Source organism: Tasmannia lanceolata, unplaced genomic scaffold, assembly GCF_043159265.1.
Source record: "Tasmannia lanceolata isolate RefF3 unplaced genomic scaffold, GAP_Taslan_0.1 ptg000007l, whole genome shotgun sequence".
NCBI lineage: Eukaryota > Viridiplantae > Streptophyta > Magnoliopsida > Canellales > Winteraceae > Tasmannia > Tasmannia lanceolata.
Genome location: NW_027518684.1, coordinates 15,216,606 through 15,233,067, shown reverse-complemented (window position 1 = coordinate 15,233,067; position 16,462 = coordinate 15,216,606). Strand labels below are relative to the sequence as shown.

At 36.9% G+C, this 16,462-nt stretch overlaps 1 protein-coding gene across 1 annotated transcript; it reads left to right on the top strand.

Annotated features, from left to right (window-relative positions):
- Window positions 1-660: 660 nt before the first annotated feature.
- On the top strand, window positions 661-13,655 carry LOC143881039 (uncharacterized). Its single transcript, XM_077384031.1, has 6 exons — window positions 661-1,062; window positions 2,915-3,007; window positions 4,110-4,343; window positions 6,919-7,021; window positions 12,654-12,883; window positions 13,191-13,655. Exons 1-6 carry the CDS (start codon window positions 749-751, stop codon window positions 13,411-13,413), a joined length of 1,197 nt encoding a protein of 398 aa, XP_077240146.1. The 5' UTR covers window positions 661-748; the 3' UTR covers window positions 13,414-13,655.
- The last annotated feature ends 2,807 nt before the right edge of the window (window positions 13,656-16,462 follow it).

Sequence of the window (16,462 nt, the reverse complement as noted above, 5' to 3'; positions counted from 1 at the left end):
CTAATCTATGATTTCAACGGCTTATCATTTGTTGGGTCATCACCTGGAAAACCACTCCCAGAAAAAGCTCTGCTGAATCTTCATACGAGGGATCAAAGATTTAAGGCCTCTTTGGATATCTCAAAATATAGAGTATATAAACTTACAAGTCATAACACGCACATGGGATGAGACAAAAAACTAGGTGGGTCAACTAAAGCTGATCTACAAGTTAAACGGTCTTGATTGCATACACAAGCCTACCCTACTCCCCAAAATTGCCTGTTTCCATTAACCACTTTCTTACTTGTCAAATGATAGCATACTATGGTTCAGGCCCACCATTTTATCATCTCCCTCTATTTTGATAATGCAAGGCCCATCATTTTGCAGCATAGCATGGTTCAGGCCCACCATTCATACCTCTTATTTTGATATAGTAGAGGGCAATAATCTCTACCCACCCAAGCTCATGAATCGGGTTGGGCCCACCATTTTACCACATGTTTTGATGAGTGTCTCTGTCTCCCAAAATCTCCACCCAAGCCCATTCATTAGGGTGGGGCCCACCATTTACCCCTCAATTGATGGGGTGGGGCCAATTCTACTATCATCAGTAATAACTCATATAATTTCACTTTTCTTACTTTGGGAAAAGGAGAGCCCTCTAGTTTCAAGTTCAATACTTGAACCCATAGTTTAAATAAAAGTTACAACCTTTTTAATTACTTGCCTTCCAAACTGTTTTTTTATTCTCTCTGCAACTTTCATGGCGATTTACAGAAATCCGAAGAGTAGACATAAACCCAGATTGCAAATGCTTTTACTCGCTATCTCCATCATAGCCATTGCATTATTCTGTGTTTACTCTTCTTCAATAACCACCTTTTCATTCTCAATTCCCTCTCCCAAAACCCTAGAAAATCTGATCAAGGATAGAAAGCATCATAAGAACTCGGATCGGTACTTGTATTGGGGGGATAGGATCGATTGCCCTGGAAAGCACTGCGATTCGTGCGAGGGTTTAGGTCATCAGGAATCCAGCCTCAGATGCGCCCTTGAAGAAGCCATTTTTCTTCAGAGGTATTTTTAGGGTTTTACTGTTTTGCCGTTTTAGGGTTTTGATTGGTTGTTTTTTGTACTTCTCTGCATTTTTACCCGTTTTGTAATTTTGGGTTTTATAATGTTTTGTTGTTTGGGTTTTAATTTCTCTTATGGGAAAACTTAATGGGGCCGTTTGGATACATAGATTTATATTCTAGGATTGTACAAGCTAAATTCTGGATTTTATAAGCTAAAACCTGGATTCTATAAGCTAAAATCTAGATTTTACAATCCTAAAAATGTGCAATCCAGATTTAATTAATATTTGTTTGACCATTAAAAAAAAATGTACAATCCATGTTTTAGCTTACTAAATCCGGGTTTTAGCTTGTAAATTTCAGAAGAGTGTTTGAGTATAAAATCCTTGTATCCAAACTAGTGTTTGAGTGTTAAATTCAGACTTAGTATTTCCTCAGTTTTATTTTTTTTATTATTTCTTTTCTTTATTAATAGAGTGCTGTTGTTTTTTATTTGGATTTATTTTGAGGTAGTGAAAGTTAGATTGTTGAAAATTTCATAAGACCCTAACCTCAAGGAAGGATCTTGGAGAGAACTAAGAAGGAAAACAGTCCGAGTAGAGGTGGACGACCTCCTAGAGCTATTGCTCAAAAGAAAGAGGTTTTCTTATATCCCTTCATAAGTAAAATTTATGAATATATTCTCCCAAACAAGAACCAAGATTTTAAATCATAGTCCTAACCCAACTAGGAAACTGATAATGAAAATAGACTCCTAGATAAGGGAGATATCTTCCCTCATTTAAGCACCCTAAATTAATCAACTACTTGAACAAACTGAAAATCAGCATGTGAGCACAATGATTGCTATCATAATTAAAATAGAAAAATCACAAATGGTTTGAGTAGAGAAGCTGCAATTTTACGCATTTGGCATGAATCATCAAGTTGCAAACAATGTAATGCAATGCCATCATTTGTTAAACTGTCGGCAAGTCTATTTGCTTCTTTTTTTCTATGGGAGATTTTTTTCCAATCAAGAAAGATGAATAAATTTTCTCCATTTCATAATAATGTGGGATTAATTCACAGTGTTCAGAAGATATCCTCTCAGCCGTAATTGCACTTGTTGAGCTATCCTTGATATGAAACTTACTACAAGTAGCTTAACACCACACCATATGTGACTACCTTACCTTAGTTGCATTTATATACACAGCCAACGAGAAAACAGTAAGTGAGTGTTTCTGGTCTGTCACAGCGAGGCCTAGATGGGTTTGGCACACAGGTTATGCATGTCGAATGACCTTAACTATCCGATTATAGACTTTTGCATGTTGGATGTGGGTTGTTGATCATTCTTGCTTTTAATGGTTCTTTGGAGGCAACTGTTGGATGATTTCATTGTTCTGTCGGTGTAATTTTTGTACCTGTGGCCATCAGAAGTATGGTCCATCATTATGCAGTTCATTAGGTCAAGTCTGTTTTCATTTTTTCCCCATCATTTATGAGTTTCCATGGCTTGTGTGTAGAGCTTACTTTGCATGAGATTTGGATGGTTTCCATGGGTTGGATTCTTTCTTGTTTTGCTGTGGGCTTGTTGTTGTTGATTTTTTTTTTCCTTCTTTTTTTATTTTATCTGCAGTAAATTTTTGTTCATAGCCATTAAGAGATCCTTCTATCCTTTATGCCTTGCTTATGGCTTTTTGGTTTGAGCTTATTTTGTAGAAAATTTAGTTATCTAGTAGTCACGTCATATAATCACAAATGGTTTTTAGCTTGATCTTTACTGAATAAGTAAAAGATGGGTGAGAGCATATTGACACTAGATACTGGCTACTCATTTAAGTTTTTTTATTTCCTTTTTTTTTCAGAACTTTTGTGATGCCTTCAAGAATGTGCATTAATCCGATACACAATAAGAAGGGAATCCTCCATCGGTCCAATAATGCAAGTATGGAAGAAAGGTGTGTTTGCTTTTGGATTTACTGCACCTGATTTCTGAATATCTAATGAATTTATATTTAAACAAACTTGTATTCGATTTTTTTATCTTGGAGTAACTTCTTGTGATAATTCTGTTGTTTCCTTTATTAAGTTTGCAGTTGGCCTTGAAAATATAAATATTTTTTGGAAAATGACCGAAACCTACTTGCCTTTTAAACTAAACAATTAAGCCTAGTAAAAAATTGCATAATGTCTAAAACTTATTTTACTTTTTAAAGTGTTTACAAAACCTACTTGAAATCAACTACCATCCCACTAAACACAGTAAGTGCTATTTTAGGACAATTTTACCCTTGATACACTTGCATGCGCTGTTGGAGAGTACTGATTTGAATCCATCTGTTGTGATCCAAAATCATTCACCTGCTGGGCTTCACAGGCCATATATTGAATATCTCCTGCATCAGACAATATAACCCTTTGATTTAAAATGATTGTGCTGTTAATTTTTTTTTTTTTTTTTTTGAACTATCCATTTTATAGGCCACAATTTGAAGGGTTTGGATCATTGGATGGGGAATACTTGCGGGCCGTGGTTTATCCACAATGTGGCCCCACTTATACTTTCACTAATGTATTTCAAGGCCTTTACACGTGCACTTACCATATTTCTCAAAATAAGCATTGCATTACCTTATTGTTATTTGGAGAAATAGACTGGAAATTCCAAAGTTTAAAAGGGTAAAATTGTCCTAAGATGCCACTTCATGGTAGTTGATTTTAAGTAGGTTTCAATATACAATTTAAAAAGTAAGCTGGTTTTAGGCATTAAGCACTTGTAAGTAGGTTTTGCTAACTACTGTAAAAAGTAGGATTTGGTCATTTTGCAAATTATGTTTTTTCCAACATTTAAAGTTTAATTGCTCCTATGCCCATGTCTTTTTGAAAGTATTAATGGGGCTTCTCTTTTCTGTAATCGGTTGACATTCAAACCTTGAACTGCTGCTATAACCAAAGCTTTTTCTTAAGATTGTTATTTTATTCATCAGTTTTCTTTTTCAAAAGAAATTTAAATATTGGGGCAATTTTCTGCAAACTGAAATTCTCTCATTCATCTGGTAGATGGGCAGCAAACTCTTGTGCCATGGACTCTTTGTATGATTTGGACTTCATATCCAACACCGTGCCCGTAATTGTAGACAATTCGAAAATGTGGTATCAGGTACTATCAACAAGTATGAAGCTGGGAGATAGGGGAGTGGCTCATGTGGAAGGAGTTAACCGGGTTGATCTGAAGGAGAGGAGCTTCTACTCAAATTTGTTGCTAATAAACCGTACCGCAAGCCCTCTTTCATGGTAAAATTTACATTTTGTTGGCTTTGTCAGTTATTTTTGCCTACTCTCTTCTGCATGGATAGCTTTGTTGAACTCGAAGTTTTTTTTAAACAGGATAAAGGTAAACTCCCTTATTAAAATCCCTTAGTGCCAGAAATCTTTTCTGACCTTTCTCTCTTTTCTTCTTCTTTTTCTCCTCCTTCTGCCTTGCATGGCTTTTGTACTTGTGGCATCTTGATAGCTTGTTCCTCATAACTCTCATCCTCGCGATTTTTGTGATAAATGGTGAGATCGACAATAATGAAGACTGGTCTGGTATTCAACTGAGGCGACAACTCTTCTGGGATCAAATCTAAAAATTCTGATAGAAATTCTTTGATCTTTTGTAGCTGTTCAAACCATAGTTTTAAAACTCTTCTGAGAAGAGCTCGCGTTTTAGCCATCATTATTGAGCTCTTTTCATAACTGTAGGAAAAAGCACAAATAATAGAAGCCTTCTCATCCGGAAAACTCCACCTCCTTACAAGAAGGTTGATGTCTGTGAGTCCCTCAAAAATATCATCTTCTTGATTTTCTCCCTGCTCTTCTATCTGCCCTTCATCTTATTTCTATCTACTGGTGATGGACAAACAACGCAAAGTTTCCTCAGCCTCCACATTTGAAATGGTAATGAAATAGTAACATCTTTGCTAGTGCTGTTTTCAGCTGATTACCTCGAGTATATGATGCACTCACAGGGACATCTCGTGTAGTGTTTGACAGACCTCGACTAGTAGACTCCCCAACTTAAGAAGCAAATTGTCTAAACTGCGGTTGCTTGAGTTTAGATTCAATTTTTAGAGCTATTTGATAAGCCTCATCTACTTCACATAATCTAAAAGTCAACAAATTCCGTTGGATTTCGGGGTTCAACCCTGTTTTGTAAAGAGAAACAGTTTGTCTTTCATCTTCAACGATTTGGCTTCGAGAAATACTAAGATTATTGAACCCCGTTGTATGTTCTCCCAATGACATAGTTCCTTGCCAAAGTAAAAATAACAGTTTGAAAACGGTTTTTTTTTCATAATATGGCGGTAAATATTTCTCACAGATTTTTAGCTTCATCTCTTCCAAATTCATGATAGGATATATGCAATCGAGATAAACTCTCTTCCACACTACCAAATTCGGGCTTATCCTTTCAACTTTAAATTGACAAGATGGACCCTTTGATCTTTCGCATGTCATACCACTAAAATAAATCACGCAAATATGTCACCCAATCCAAGAAAACATGTGGATCTAGCGTCCCATGAAATTCTGTCACATCTTTTCCTATTCATTTGGTAATATCATCAATCGGGCTTGCATATTGATTGTTTCATGATCAATAATTCTATGAAACTATCCATATTGTTATGTTCCATAGGGGATATGTTTGCTGCCCATGTGGTTATCACGTCTGGCTCCCCCCCCAAAACTGATCCTATCTATTGCGGCGACTACACATTACTATCCCTTCTAGATTAGGATCTTCATCAGGGTTTCTTTAGATAACCCTTTCATTCTATCATCTGGTGCGGTAGAATTGTTGGTCAACTTATTAGCTCCCTCTCTCTAGCATCCACCTGATCAGATATTTCCCTCATTTGAAACACAAGTTCCAGCAATAACTCATCACATTGGTCTTCTGACATTTTTGAGGCGTAGGATTTATCACTTTGTTCCACTTCGTCTAGACATAGTGGTCGACCTTGCTCTGATACCAAACTAGTGTATGATTGCCAATGAAAGCAAGATCTTGAAGGAATTTTAGTGAAAAGGGGACTCAAGTAGGCAGTTAGGGTTTGGTATTGAGAGCTTGAGGGTTGAATGAGCTAAATCTTAAAACTAGGGCTAGGTATGGATGGGTTGAAAGTTGGAAAATTGGACAGATTTTGCTGTCGACTAAAATAGGGGACTAGGGTTTCTGGCAATTCGAAATTTAAAGAAGATATACATGGTTCAGTAGAAAATAACGTGATATATTCGAGAGTAGCGATCTAAATACCTGTAACCAGCTGAAGAAAGATATCCTAGAGTCTCACTAGCAAACCCCAGGTATTTCACCTTGGAGTAGAAGGCGTCTTACACCCCACAGTTGCAAAAAAATTGCAGAAAAATTCTTTCCATTCATAAAGTCTGTCTTTTTTATAGCCCTAGGTGATATATATATCCCACAAACTTCTAGGGACTTCTAAGTTCTAACTAAGGATTGAGATGGTGACGGTTTTGGTGTTGCCGAAACCGAAATTTTTTCAGCCCCCACCGAAACCAAAATTTTTTCAGCTTCGGCCGAAATCATGTAAAATTTGGTAAAAGAATTTCGGTATTTTTAAAAATTTCAGTGGAAATTTACAAAATTTCGGTGGAAATCTTATAAATTTCTGCAAAATTTTGCTAAAATACTGTAAAAAACTGATTCAATGCACTTTTGGTTTCAGTCCAAACCGAAACTGAAATATTTCGGCCGAAATTTTGGATTTTGGCTGAAATTTAAAACTATGCTTCTAACAACTTAAACCCTAATATGTGGGCACTAATGTATGCATTAATCATGATAATGATAACTGTCCAGGTTTATGGAGTGCAAGGACCGAAATAACCGCAGTGCAATAACACTGCCATATTCATTTCTCCCTCTGATGGCAGCCAGAAAATTAAGAGATGCAGCAGATCAGGTTCTTTATCTTCCTGAGCTAATTATTTCTAAATAAAGGCTAATTATTTCTAAATAAAGGTTCTATTATTTTATTTTTTATGTAATACCATATATGAAACTTAGACGACCATATTTTTCCTATTTATTTCAGTCTTTTTCTAAGTGCTTTATGGATTGTAACTGTATATGAAACTGTAGTTTTTGCATACACTGACTAGAACTTGGTAAAAATGTATGTATTTGTCTCAAACTTATGTAGTCCTGCTATTCTCCTTGGGCTCTATCCTCTACAGAGTTGCTTGAGGCATGTTAAAATCTCGTTTCAGAGTTTAACTAGGGATGAGCCGAAACCTAGTCATTTCAGAATGTTCTAGCCAAAATATTCTCAAACAAACACAAAACATTAGGTCTGTTTCGTTGGCCATAACCAAGTCATTTTCAACTGCCCAACCATTTCTTGATCTTTAAGAGTGTTCTGGAAACTTTATACATTAATTGGTTTTTCTTCAATTCATATAATTTCTATTTAGTTTTGCTCTAGTTTTTTTATCATGTAATGTTAGATCTCTTGACATGTACAGTTGATGGTGGGTCTTATCATGCATCAGACGTTTGGGTAGGTTTCATTTAGCTGAAAAAGATATTGTTGAACTAGTAGCTTAATTATTTGACATATGGATAATGTGTTTTTATGAAATTGCAGCCGTCATTTTTCCGTTTGTCTAAAATTGCGTGTGCATGTTCAAGCAAATGTGTATCAGTAGAAACCATGCATTTTATGACCAGGAAAGTTCTTGGACAATTTTTCATGTCTATATGAGGAAGTTTTCTTGGTTTGCCAGACTTGATGAATAAGAAATGTGCACTGATATGGAAGTGATCTGCCTTGATGTTCTTTTGGAGAAATCTAGAATGACCCTTCTGAAATTTAGAATTTTTTTGTCACATGGTGATCAGACATTAGAAAATGAAATCTACTGTTTACTTTATTCATAAACATGATGACAGTGCAATGACTTTTTTCGGAAAAAAAACTGTGTAATGACTCTTTCTGCTTGCCTCGATGGAAGGTGATGGTTTATTCATATTTTACTGCTGCCGGCATTTTTATTACAACTTAAAGCAGAAAATGAATGCTTGTATGAGACACAATAGTGGGAGTCCTAAAATGGTCATGGATTTATAAAGTTCTTTCTATCAGGATAATTAACTAATTAACTAACTAAGGAGGTTAGGATAATTAACTAAGCATCCATCGCAGAAGGCATTTCGCGGATGGTCTATTGCATGTGAGAGCAGCCACCTCATGAATGAAGACAAAATCTGCTGAAAAGTTAGCCTGTGTGGCAGCTCTCACATGCAACAGGCCATGCGTAAAATGCCTTCCGCAATGGATGCTAGCAAATCCCTAACTAACTAATGAGGTGAAACAAATGTAGTTAAATAAACTGGTGGCATTCCAAGAATCCAAGTGCATGGGTCCCTAGAATGCTGGAGGTGCTAGGTACATCCTTTGTATTCTTGGTGCAATTTCCCTTCTTTTTTTTTTGACTTTTTTCTATATTATAGTATAAACACTAGTATGTATGGGTTTCTATCACTCAAAAAAAGAAAAAAAAAGAAGAAAAAAACAGTAACCAGTTTCTAGCTAATTGATTTAAAATGGGAATCCAGTATTAGTGGTGCACTGCAAATGCCGCTTCTTGAAGATACGTAGAGCTTTGCATTGCGAATAGGATAACAGTGATACTATGTTTGATATTCAGGCAAGCCTAGGCTGAATCTGAGTCTCTGTATAGGTTTACACTACCAGTTAGAGACTGACTACTTGATCTCCTTAAGAATGCGAAAACTAAAGCTTAAAAATGGAAAAATCTAAAGTTTCATAGTTAAGGTCATTTAGGTAGATCAGACAATAATATAGTTGCCAGCGTGGGAAGCGAGTATGACGAGCAATGTGGGAAGTGAAAGTGGAAAGAGAGGGTTTAGAAAAGATAAAATACAGAAGTGAAAAGCTCTAATAGGAGTAAAGAGGAAACGTGTGGGAAGCGCCACTGAAAGTTAGCATGAAATATATAATAAACATCCTTGGAAGTGAACAAAAGTGTATAAAAAGAGTAGGGTTATAGTAGGTTTGGGTTATAATTTAGGTAAGTAGTACAAGTAGTAAAGAAGACTTCATGAGTGATTAGAATTACAGGTTTTTGGGACTTATAGTTTCACATGTTTTATTCACGTAGATTTAACATTAATATTATGGAAAAACATCCATATAATTTCATTTTAAACTTAAGATGACTTTTTAAATTTTAAATACACTTTTTAAATACTTTGGAATTATCAATAGGATATAATACTCTTTTAGGAAAAATAATCTTCTAAATAGAAAGCGCACTATTAATTAAGAGGAAACATGTAGGAAGCGTGTGGGAAGCATGCTTCCCCCAAATCTGGAACGTGAGAAGAACTTAGCTTCTTAAGCGAGCTTCCCATCCCACCTAGGAAGTTTACAGTTGTACGAAGCATAATGAAGTTGGGAAGTTTTCTACAAATTTCTATCGGAACGTTGATAGATTAGAAGGTAAGACCTTCCGCTCAGTAAAAAGAGTTAAGAGAACCCAGTTATCTATTGTACAATTTTGGAAAAACATCCATATAATTTCATTTTAAACTTAAGATGACTTTTTAAGTTTTAAATACACTTTTTAAATACTCTTCTTTGGAAGTATCAATAGGACATAATACTCTTTTAGGAAAAATAATCACCTAAATAGAAAGCACACTATTAATTAAGAGGAAACACATAGGAAGCGTGTGGGAAGCATGCTTCCCCTAAATTTGGAACGTGAGAAGAACCTAGCTTCTTAAGCGAGCTTCCCATCCACCTAGGAAGTTTACAGTTGTACGAAACATAATGAAGTTGGGGAAGTTTTCTGCACATTTATATCGAAACGTTGACAAATTAGAAGGTAAGACCTTCAGCTCAGGAAAAAGAGTTAAGAGAACCCAGTTATCTATTCTACAATTTTCCAAGGCAGAGACCTTGTTATTAGGGGTGCTTATTCGGTTAAAACCGACCCGAAAAAACCGAATTGGATGAACCGAAATTATTTCGGTTACCTAAAAATTCCAACCGAAACCGAAACCGAAAAGTTGAAAACCGAACCTAACCGAAACCGAAATTTTATTTCGGTTTTTCGGTTAAAACCGAATAGTGAGAGGTGGACGGAGATAAATCAAATCTAGTAAAAACCTAAAATCAAACCTAAAAGTAAAAACCTAAAATCAAACCCTAAACCAGTCAAAATAAATCAAACTATCAAAGTATCAAACCCTTCTCTGCTCAAGAAGAAAAAACCCTAAACTCTGAAATAACTAATGAGTCTTCAAACGAGTCAAAACTAAAGTCTACAATTTGCCATCACCGGTGATCCAACAAAACCTTGAACTTTGTCCGGTGACTGCCCTTGTGGTGTACACAGTGAAGAGGATTAAATCCGCTGAAAACCTCCGTTGATGGTGCGGTAAGCGTGGACAGCCAGTGTATGTCACCGCTGATTCTGCCTCCCAAAACATTTCAGACGGTCTGATGAAGTGAAACCCCTTTTCTTTGTTTCATTGGAGATGAAGAAAGGAGTATTTCTTTTTCTTTTTTATTTGAGCCCATTTTTGACTTCCCAACTCCCAAGTCATTTGATCTTATCTTTTTGTTTTTTCAAGAATACAAATAGTGGAACAGAGAACAGACACCTACCCATTTTCGTACAAGTGCTGAAGAGAGTCAGAATATTATTATTTTTTATAATACTAGTGTTGAATTTACATCTTCATTGTTTAGTAACTGCACCACCTCTCAAGTTCTCAAGTACTGGATGTACGCGTATCAGCTCATAACTAGCAACAGAGGCACGTGAATCGAGGCAAATTGAAAAGGGAATGACAAGAAATTTATTCGGTTTATGAACCACAATTCGGTTTTCGGGTAAACCGATTTTGTTTTTGCCGGAAACCGACACCGAAACCGAAAACCGAAATATTATCCGCTATTCACTTGTCTGCTTCTTTGGCCTTTGCTCTTGGCTTGTGCGATTTGCTTGGTCCTCTGATCTAGCATTACTTGTTCAGTTGATCAGGTTGGTTTACTTGTTCAGCGGTTCAGCCTCTCTTTCTTTTTCCATTGAGTGTGTAACCACATAAGCACAGGCATTGGCTGTCTTATATCTTATAAAGACAACCCAGGTCCTTTGGCTGCATGGGCACGGCCCCGAACTGGACAGATGCACTTCCCAAAACCAACCTCGAGTTGGTGCTTGGCCATTGGAGCCTCCTATAAACGTCAGAATCACTTGGGGAAAGAGAAACGAGCGGCTCAATGTGGCTCCTATTGAAAGTGCACACAAAGTGCAAAGCGTGCCTCAAGTGGCTTTCCACCTGCGCCCTTGCTTAAGGGCAAGCGGCTCACTAAGTAACATATCATCTGAGTTGGTTCACCATTGAAAAGGATTCATGTAACCTGATGTTTGCTGCTTGCAGATGGTGAAACCTGAAAGGCTCGCATCCATCCCATCCTCGTTTATTCTCAATTACATACATGAATCATGGAAATAAACTAACTAGAATCATTCAAATTCACATTTCCATATGAATAATTAAAGTAAAATACTAAAACATTTCAAAAAAAATAATTTAAAATATTAATCATACTTTTTTGAATGGCCATTCAAAGTATTGAATACTATGATTGGACCATGACCATTCAAAGTATTGAATCCTGAGTGCTTCATTCGAATTAAATCTTTAGATGCTAAAATGAAATCATAACCTTAAAACTTGTTGAACCATTATACCACACATTCGGAAGCTCAAATCACTCTCTAGAAGCTCCATCTAGTGATCCTTGAACCTTGTAGGAGTAAAAAATAAAAAGGAGAGAATTGAAGAATCTAAGAAATGTTTAGGAAAGTAGTTTTTCCCCTAGAGATTGGATTTTGGTCCTATAAGAACCCTTGAAATTGGTTCCATTTCTGTTTGAGGGGGTTTATTTACCCCTACCTCTAAAACTCTAATAGTTAGTACTAAAATTATGGAAATCACCCACTCATGAGGTGGCTTAGTTTGCACCACAGATTTTTGTTGTTGTGGCATACGTAGGACTACCCCTAGGCATATTGCCCACAGGCGCAACTGGGTGGATGCCTGAGTAGGTATGCCCACCTTATGGTTAAGTGAGGTGCAAGGAGAGATCTCCATATGCCTGAGGCATGTGCCCAAAATTTTCTGACAGCAATGGCGTGAACCAATTTGTGCTTTCATTTAAGGAAGTGACCCGTTACTTGCATATAGTTTCAGAGAGTGAGATGGTATTTTTCTTAATTATCATTAGATACAGAAGAACACCAAAAAATGTTAGTACTTTAGTCTACATTTGTTTGTTGCCTATCTGCATTGTTGCTAAGTCGTGAGCCATCCATGGTATCACTGTGTTTTATTGCACGATTCTTTTGTCTTTGCCTTTTCAATTACTGATTTTCAACAAAGATTTTCATGTTCTTTGGGAAGTCATATTTTATTGCTTCTGTTGTGATTTTTTTTTTTTTTTTCTAATTTCATCTTGTGATTTTTTTTTCTAATTTCATCTTTTGTCTTCACAGATTAAAGGAATCCTTGGAGATTATGATGCTATACACGTGCGCCGAGGTGATAAGATAAAGACCAGAAAGGACAGATTTGGCGTCAGCCGAGCCCTTCATCCTCATCTGGACAGGGACACCCGTCCTGAATTTATCCTCCTGAGAATAGCTAAATGGATTCCACCAGGACGAACTCTCTTTATCGCTTCAAATGAAAGGTCACCCGGGTTCTTTTCACCTCTCTCTGTCAGGTACATTCTACCCAAAACCAACGTCTAGTTCTAGATCTCTACTGTGCTAAAACAACAATCAATATCTACCAGCAAGTACATCGACCCGCCCATTTGCTCAAATTCAGTTGCTCTTAACCTCATAGTTTTAGTTGAATTTACTTGGGCTTATTTATTTATTTATTTTTAATCATTTTTAAAGTGATTTTACTTGGGCTTTACATCATAGTTTCAGGTGTCTGCACATTTAGAAACAATGTAAAATTCAATCCACGCATTTATAGTTGCAGAAACTGCCCTGCTCATGGTTAGATGCGTACTTTTGCAGGTACAAATTGGCATATTCATCAAACTACAGCAGCATTTTGGATCCAGTGATTGAGAACAACTACCAGTTATTCATGATAGAAAGGTTAATTTTGGTTGGTGCCAAGACTCTTATAAAAACATTCAAGGAAGATGAGACAACTCTAAGCCTTACGGACGATCCAAAGAAGAACACAAAGAACTGGCAGATACCAGTTTATACCTTGGATGGAGAGGGAAGTTGAGTTTGGTGCCTCCTCTGGTCATTCCAATTTTTTCAAGGTCCTTCTCTTTCCTGTAGTCTTCCCCTGGTAACAACTAAACCAAATTGAGTATTTGGGGAGGTTGAGAAAGCAATTCTTTACTGATGTTATAACTGTAATCAAAATTGTATTATGATTGAAAAAAAATGTTATAGTTCTAAGTTTTCCGAAAAACTAGCCCAGTGTTTGTGGTGCTGGAAAAAATGGAATTCACGCATTTTCTAGACTCTTAAAATTCAGAGTGAATTAGGGAAGTTGATGGTCTGACCTGCTTAAACTGGAACAGGCTAACTTCCGCTTAAATTAAAATAAGCCCCCTTCATCAAATGAAAATTGACTGAACTATCTGTAAAAAAAATTGAATTAACTGCCTTGGTTGATGGTTGAACCATAGTCTCAATAGGCCCTCGTGTCATCATTGACTCCCCCAAGTAAATTTCCTTTTACCCCGAGTAAACTTCCTTTTTCCATAGTTACGCTCTTTGTTTGAGGTTGCATTATGCCCTACAAAATCTATCAAAACACACTCTCACGACTTATGACCACGTCAACCTCGTACTTAATCGTGCCCTGCAGTCTAGGATTTGTTTTAGCCACATTTTGACCTGCATTCGCATTTTGAAGCACTGTGTTGAACTGCCAAGAAGCTCTCATAAGCCAATTAAAAAGAAAAGACAAGCTGGGTCATTGTACCTAGTAAAACATGGTTGTGATAATATCATTTCCTTTCAATTATATCCCTAAAAAAGTAACCAGCTATAGTTAATGTTGAATACGTTGCCACCTTCCCTAAAAGGGAATTGCTAGCATCCATCGCAATGCAATAGGCATTTTGCGGCGGGTGTTGTCTTCATTCCACCTTCTTTATGAAATTTTTCTAAAGGATTCATTTAGCCGGCCCCCACTAGTTTGGGAAAAAGGCTTTGTTGAGTTGAGTTGAGTTGAGTTGTCTTCATTCATGAGGTGGCTGGTCTGACATGCAACAGACCAGCTGCGAAATGCCTTTTGCGATGGACCCTAGCAAATCCCTTCCTAAAAATTGAATAATATGGTTATTAAATTAGTGCATGGATGATTTATTACATTGAGATTTGCTAGGGACCATTGCATCGCGGAATGGCTGTTGCATGAGAGAGCAGCCAAGGCTCTGATTTTGACTTATTCATTTAATTCATATGAGGTGGCTGCTCTCTCATGCAACAGCCAGTCCGCGAAATGCCTTGTGCGATGGTCCCTAGCAAATCCCAGTGTGTTTAGGTGAATAAACTGTGAAATTTAATTATACAGGATTTGCTAGGGACCATTGGAGAATGCATTTCTCAGATCGGTTGTTGCATGAGAGAGCAGCCACATAGGCTCACTTTTTGTCTTATTCATTTAATTCATCATGTGTGTACTTTATCTCATGCAATAGCCGGTCTGTGAAATGCTTTCTGCGATGGTCCCTTGCAAATCCCTAATTGTATTATAAAATTAGTTGATGGGAGTGAAATGGTTGTTTGTTAAAAAGAACTTCTAAATTAGAAGTTATGCTAGGGCCTTTTTGGATGCCGAGAAGATTTTGATTTCTCGCATTTGCAGCCCTTTTTGTGTTATAATTTGGATCCGGATCAAATCCTTGGATTTCCAAATTAGCGACTGACAGTGAAAACAACCAGATTTCCAAATATGTTGTAGAAATAAGCAATTGGAAATCCAAAAATCTGACAGTTTCCTTCACCCTCTTTTCTCCTCAACCTCTCCCTCTAGTAGGAAGTACCCCCTCCCCTCTCTGTCTCCCTCAACATGAGCTGGTGGATCTATTCATTTTGTATTCAATACTCAATTCCAAATCCAAATACCAAATATGAGGTATCCAAACGGGCCCCTATTGTATTTGGATTCCGAGACCCCTATTGTATTTGGATTCCGAGAATCAGGAATCATAAACAACATCATGTTCTGATTCTGATAGAACATTGTTCTATCAGAACAAGAAAATAGAGATGAAGATGATAGAGAAAGTAAGAAACAATCAGTTAATTCGAGGAAATTCAGGCCTCCATTGAATTAATTCGAGGAAACTCGACCTCCAATGTGCTAACTACACTAATTATGATTGTTCCTTGTTGAGTAGCCATACAACATCTACATTATATAGAAATTAGGGAATGTAAATTAGGAAACATAAATCAGCAAAATAAGAAAAGGTCTAAATAAGGAAAATTGGTTCTAACATATTCCTATTCTGATTCTCTCTGAAATTGAATGAGCAGAAAAGTAAAAGTAAAATTTTAATTCAATAAAAGTTCCATTCCGACATGGGAGGAATCACAGTATCACCTCTTAGGACGGGAAACAGATTCAGGCATTTCCCACCTCTAATTCCGGCCCAATGTCAATTCTCAATTCTCAATTCTCAATTCTTTCCCATTGACTCCGTTCTGTTTTTTTTTTTGAACCAAATGCTGGAATTGGGTGAAATTAGAATCAGATTCCGTTTCCAGTCCCTGATTACAGCAATCCAAAGGCACTTGAACCTCAACCATAAAAACTAGGGCTCCAACTCGGGTCGGGCGGGTCGGGTTTTGAAGAACCCTACCCGACCCAAGAAATATCTTGGGTCGGGTCAGGTTGGGTTTTTTTCTGGAAAACCCACGATTCCCAAACCCGGCCCTACACATGATAATTCTTGGGTCGGCTCGGGTAGGGTTTTTTCACGTTGATGTGGCTCTGTAGGTGATCATGTATCTTTGTCGTTTGAAAAGCCTCTTGGGAGCCCGCTGATAAGTGAGAAGACACTCAAGTTGAAAGTTCAAATTGAAATTCCTCATATCTACTACTAAGTGCAGACACCAAAGTTCAAATAGAAATACTTCAGATCTGAGAATTTCACTCGAAAGGCATCAAACCATGAAACTATAATAAGAAAAAACTAAAATTAACATGGCTAACAGAGATATTAAAAGGACACAAACTAGAAAGAAAATGTCATGAAATGGAAGATAAAAGATTTTATCCAAATACGTAAGAGATACTTAAGAAATTCACG

Bases quoted from the DNA above. Each gene is read 5' to 3' on its own strand.
- LOC143881039 (XM_077384031.1), top strand. From the start codon at position 749: ATGGCGATTTACAGAAATCCGAAGAGTAGACATAAACCCAGATTGCAA. The intron at 4,344-6,918 runs GTAAAATTTACA...ATAACTGTCCAG, and splicing joins ACCGCAAGCCCTCTTTCATG to GTTTATGGAGTGCAAGGACC. The intron at 7,022-12,653 runs GTTCTTTATCTT...TTGTCTTCACAG, and splicing joins TAAGAGATGCAGCAGATCAG to ATTAAAGGAATCCTTGGAGA.